The sequence below is a fragment of the Photinus pyralis genome, unplaced genomic scaffold (genome assembly GCF_008802855.1).
Source record: "Photinus pyralis isolate 1611_PpyrPB1 unplaced genomic scaffold, Ppyr1.3 Ppyr1.4_LG5, whole genome shotgun sequence".
NCBI classification, from domain to species: domain Eukaryota; kingdom Metazoa; phylum Arthropoda; class Insecta; order Coleoptera; family Lampyridae; genus Photinus; species Photinus pyralis.
Genome location: NW_022170596.1, coordinates 12,879,199 through 12,885,198, shown reverse-complemented (window position 1 = coordinate 12,885,198; position 6,000 = coordinate 12,879,199). Strand labels below are relative to the sequence as shown.

The 6,000-nt window shown below is 36.3% G+C and overlaps 1 protein-coding gene across 2 annotated transcripts in view; it reads left to right on the top strand.

Moving 5' to 3' along the window:
• Nucleotides 1–3,695: 3,695 nt before the first annotated feature.
• LOC116171412 (T-box transcription factor TBX20-like) overlaps nucleotides 3,696–6,000 on the top strand; it is a 92,681-nt gene continuing 90,376 nt past the window's right edge. The window contains exon 1 of one of the 2 annotated variants that reach the window (XM_031488244.1): nucleotides 3,696–4,070. In XM_031488244.1, the coding sequence (XP_031344104.1) occupies nucleotides 3,893–4,070 (178 nt within the window). In that variant the 5' untranslated portion in view covers nucleotides 3,696–3,892. The remainder of the gene's footprint in view (nucleotides 4,071–6,000) is intronic. The other variant, XM_031488245.1, reaches the window with a different exon arrangement.

The window sequence follows — 6,000 nt, the reverse complement described above, 5'->3', positions numbered from 1 at the left end:
CCTCAGGTATCAATTGATGGGGATAGGTTGTAATGAAATCGGTCTTCCTTGTTTTGCTCCAAATTGGTAAGCAATAATACCTTATAACTTTATAACTAATACTTTAACTTCTTTAAGTTTTGCTCCCATAGCCAACATGTACCCTCACTCAATCCACGTTTAAAACTAACAAAATTTGCAAGTTCTTTCACAGTGGTCAAGAAAGAGGGCAAAACCGAGTAGGAATTATTATGAGCACGGAACTTTATAAGGGTGCAATCAAAGTGATTTTTGACTGTGATAGAGTGCTGATCGCACTAAAGCTTAACAGAGTAAATCAGGAAATGGTAGCAAAGTTGAGAGAGAGAGAGAGAGGAAGGTACAAAAACATCAATACCAAAGGAGAAAGAAGACATTTCGGAGGCTAAATACGGAGTTGACAAATAAGCTCATGTAGCTAGGATGAGATGGTAGCAAAACCAATGCAATGAAATAGACAAGCTAGATAGGCCCAGAACAAAAGAGGGATAATAAATAAATATTTACAACAGAATTGGAGAGGTTACCTGGGAGATATAATCAAGAGCTGGTTGTACCATGAGGTAGAAGACATAAATGGAAAGGTACCGAAAGAAGATAAAGAAAGTAGAAGTCGATGGAGAGAATATATCTCGATAAAACACATTGAAAACCAAGGCAATTGAAAGTGGAAACAGAAGAATCAGTCTGTCCTGACAATATCGGAGCCAGTATTATGTTTACCGAAGTAGAAAGGGCAATGAAAGATATGAAATCAGCTACGAGGATAGATGGAATTCCAGTAGATATATTAAACCTATCAGGAAAAAGGAATGACGACAAATTGAGCATTGACATAACTACCATATTAGAAGATCACTCACCACAAGGTTTCACTTTTCCCACAACCGTCCATCCCAATAGCTCTGGCATCCAATTGGTGTTTAATAGCTCAGGAATCCCACTGAAAACTTTGTCTTTATTGTGTACGTCAAAATGACATTTGAATTTGTAAGAACTTTGCTTGTGTATACTTTTAAGCTTCTGTTTTCTTTCTTCTATTGACCACTCTTCTCCTATGAAAAAATCCTGAGTATCGTGACCCTCATCGGATACAGCATTGCGTCATTCTTGTCTTGTCTGAAGTTACTTTTAACGACTCCAATACACGCAAATGGCTTTCCACTTGGTGGTAAAGTTGTGATGAATTGCCTTGTTTTTCTATTTGACTGACAGTGTGAATACCTAATTATTTTTAGCATCTCACGTACATAAACTTCAACCAAGAATTCTTCTCTCCCAAACTTATCTTTTAACGCCTTTATGACTTTGGGATTATTTTCTGCAGTCCGCGGATAGCACGTGACCCATTTACAATCAATTATAGAAACCAAAAATTGAAACTTGTCCCTCAGTAATGTCTTCGTTCTTCGTCTGTGTTTTTAAACTGACTCCAAAATCCTAACCACTCTTTGACTTCTACATTAAACTGCGTTTGCAATTACATTTTGGCAGTTTACCATTCCTTCGATTACCCAATACAGACAAATTTTCACTTAAGAGATACGGGGAAAAATAAAAAAAATGCTGTAGCTAGCACAGATACTACCCGCAGACTTGCGCATGCGCGATTCTGCCCTTTTCTGTCTAAGAATATATGTACCAACGATTGCTCCACTCGGTTCAACCGTTTAGCCGGATATGAGAGTACAGACGGACCGACAGACAAACCGAATTTATCGAGATTTTGTTTGATTCGGATTCCTGGTGCTTCAAAACGCACGTCCGTCAAAAAGTAGGGTACCATTCTTCACTCCAATGCAATACCTCCGTTACTAACGTACGGGTGGTAAAAATGGTTAATTCCATCAGGATTACCCCATATTTTCTTAGTTAAAATAGATACAGAAAAATGTTTGTTACAGACTTTTCTTGATAGTAATTGTTGAATAGTTTTCAGCATAAGTAGGTGTACTAGGTCAGGTAAAAAAGTTATCGGACCTAACTTAATTTTTTTGAATGGAATACCCTGTATATTTTAATTTCAAAAATATAGTGCACCTTGGACGATTCAAGTGTTTCAAGACAATTCAAAGTTCATGTGATTCCAAACGATATTTTTAGACTTAAAAAAATGAGGTTAGGTTCAGTGACATTTTTATCTGACCCCCTGTACTTATTTTGAAGATGGCGGATTATTAAAAAATCATTATAAAGAATCTTGTTAAACATTTTTCTATAGGTACCTCTTTTAACTAAAAATTATATTAATTCTATAGGGTCACACAACAAAAACGGACAGCATTTAACAGATTTATTTTTTCGTATGTAATCAATGTTTTAATTTTTTCCTCTTTAATTTTTATAATGGCAACATCAGCTAAGGTACCTGCACATTAAAAAAATAAATTTTGAGTTGAGTAACTATTATTTCAAATCATCCATACCTCCCTGCCCAACCCTGTATTTTTCAGCAGTGCAGAAAGGTAAACAAACCAACGAATCATACCTATATAAAAAATAAGGGTAAATATATTATTATTATTATGGTCGGTGTTTCTTGTGAGAACTCAGGTCTAGCCTGGTTAACTAATCGCACGGATTAAAATCAAGTAACGATTAGTGTCTGTGTCTGTGTCTGTGTATATATATATAATAAAAATTCACACACGCACATTGGAAATCTAGGGATAGTTTATTATTATTATTATTATACCTACGTCTGGTAAAGGACGTACCTAAAAGGAGACATCGCCTTTCATGGAGAGCAGCTTCCACACGAATCTCCTTTATGTGGTGTGTGCATTTGTGCAACATTTAACTAATAGAAAGGAATTCCACGTTATAGTCTAAATATCAAAATACTTATAGCGTTCTACCTACATGTAGAATTAGAATCAGTACCTAATTAATACGGTAAAAAATGTAGGTAGAAATTTGATCGTCTACATATAACAGGAAAACATAAGTAAAAAACTTATGAACTTTTATCTTGATGCTGTATAGGTACATTTCGATGTCTTTACCTATTCTATTGAAACAAAGTAGGTATAGGCACCTAAAGTCAAGAGAGAATCGGCGAATACTTGTACGCCACGGTGAAGTGAAGACATTGTGAATAATTGCTTTGCATGTACCTATTTACCTGCCAAATATTAGTAGGTACTCACATAATCAATTCATCAGAAGTTAATATCTGCATAATATGCCATGAGAAAGTGTACCAGAGTACGAAAGTTGTATGTACCTATGGATCACTGTTTAACCCCCAGTTGAATGTTACCTTTCAAATTGCAAGTCACAAGGCATTCCTTTTTAAGGTGTGCGTCCACCGAAAAGGAACCTACATTACATTTAAAGAGGTGTGACATTAATTTGAAAGCAGTGGATTGAAAAAGTATGCAATACGAAATTTGAACAAGATGCATAAGTAATATTGAGCAATGGTTGGGCGTGCTGATTGCTCGTGGTCAACCGTGGGTGGCCGGGGACCAAGAGGGTAGATATCAAGTGGCTGTCTACAGAGCATGTCGCCACCGCCACCGCCACCGCATACTTTTCTGATTGATGACTTCAGTCAGGCGAAACTGATAGTCGGACCACACACAATTTAGTGACCGCCTCCGCAAAGCTCCTCCCTTAATACATGCTGTGAAAACGACGCTCCGCCTTCAGGGGGAACCCTCTTTGTGTACGTGAGAGACCCTAACCGACTTTGAGAGAGAGTCAGTCTACTAGGAAACCCCACATATACTGGACAGTAGTCATGTTTTATTAAGGTTGACAGCTGTTTATTATAAACGGGACGAGAAAGAAAAAAAATTATCGTGGTGCTTATAGTGATAGTGACTGATTTTTTCTGTCGAACTGATATTTCGGACGTGTGCAGTGTGATATGCTACTGGGAGCGATGCCCGATGAAAGCGCCGCGGCGTTACTGCTGCCAACTGCAAAGACGCGAGCGACGGACTTCTCCATAGCTGCTATCATGGCTAGGGGCGCCGGATCGCCACAATCGTGTACGCGGCCGCCGTCTGTACATTCCACTTCAAATGATGAACAAATACATGATGGTTAGTAGATACAACCCTTCTCTAATAGAATATTATTTTTAAAATGTACTCACGCCGACCAAACTTAATTAGGCACTTGTTAATTATATACCTAATAGGCCTAAATCTGTTTGACTTTAGCAATTTCGGAATGTGGCAAGATTTAAAACTATAGGGGTGTATAAGAACGGTACAAAATCTTGCGACATTAAACAGGTGTATGCTTAGTTAAACTAATTGGCAATTAAGTGATGGAGAAAGTAGTTAACAGAAATAAGGATAACCATGTGAGTCGTCTATCAAAACGTTTCACATCATAAACTTGCATTTATAAGGCGCTGCACACCTGATTATTACTTGAACAAGCCGCTTTTCGCTAATTTATGATCGCTTTTTGAATCCTTTACTGACGTAAATTCCTGGATCAGACATAAAGATGCATCTAATTTTAATATACATATATGCTTACTCTGTTCGCTGGTAACGGAAACGAGAAAAAAAGGTTCACGCAAAAATAAGCGATAATCTCCAAATTTTACCTACTTCCTGTGGCAAGATGTTACCTAATATACTTTTTATGAGTCGTATAATAGTAGACTTCATATATTACACAGGGTAATTTATAGCATTTCTAACATTTTTATTAGAATAATGGCGAGTTATGTCGGATTCTCTCAAGCGTTAGTTACCTACCACAAATCTATGAATTCTTAATTCAAACACAGGGAATTTAGTCGAAATCCTTAAGCAACGCAATTCAATTGTTTAAAGAAACTAATGAGCTTCAATAAAGTGCTCACTTACTCAAACCCCTCAATGCCTTATTACTATATTATAAGGGTGGGAGAAAATAGGAGAGAAGGTCTTGCTTTACAAGAACTGAGGTATAGGTACGCTCATTGACAAAAGTAAAGATCGCCTAATAGGTAAACTCTGCAGCATAAGCAACCACATCGAGCTCCGTCGGTTTCTTCAAGAAGGAGATACGTTAATTTGTTGGTTCGCATTTCTAAGTTGCACAATATATTCAAATTCAAAATTCAAATCATTACTTTTGTCAATGACTGTACTTACATGAATTTTTCATGATTTTCTTGATCTTTGCACTTGCGTTTAAAAAATAAACCTGGTTCAAGCATAATCATTGGATTGTATTGTATTAGTGTCTAAACTAAAGGAAAAATGTTTGTGGTAATGCAGGAATATCCACTACCCCCATATACACACGTTGTAGGTTCTCCCTGTAGAGATGTCAAAATATAATTTGATTAATGCGTATGTATATTGTGCTGCCAAGTCAAATCATCTTTCCAGACAAATGGTGGGAACCTTTACTTACATTACAGACTATACAGTTGAATTAAGTTTTTTTCGAGGTTTTTTTTTGTATAATCAGTAGGTATAATTAAGATGTGATTTGTAAACATTTATTTGTTTATAATGAAGATACAAGCAATTTTTTGTAGTACTATGGAAAATATGTAGGTATGTTAAACAATATTAGATACAAAAAATAGCTAAGGAGAGATATATGGTCAAATAATTAAATTATGTAATATGCAAGAAGTAAAAGGACGCAAATATAAAAAGCAAGAAGAAGCGATTTACCCTCGGATTAATACCTATAAATTTACGTACTGAAACATATATAAAAACCAGGTGCCAAACTTCTTGAAAGAACCGCTTCCTAGCCCAAACCAGATATTTAAACGCCACCGCCATAATTTTGACGAAATCAGCATAACCGTTTTGCCGAAAAAAAATTACAGTGCACTTGTGCAACTAAGCGACTTCGTATTTATCATGAACGGTGTACCACAAGGGTCTATTTCGGGTCCATTACTATACCTACTACATTATTATTACATTTTCTATACAGAAGACAATCCCAATAAAGGCAATATTAGTTGTGCAGATATCCTTGTAATTGGAGCCGAATAAATATTCATGG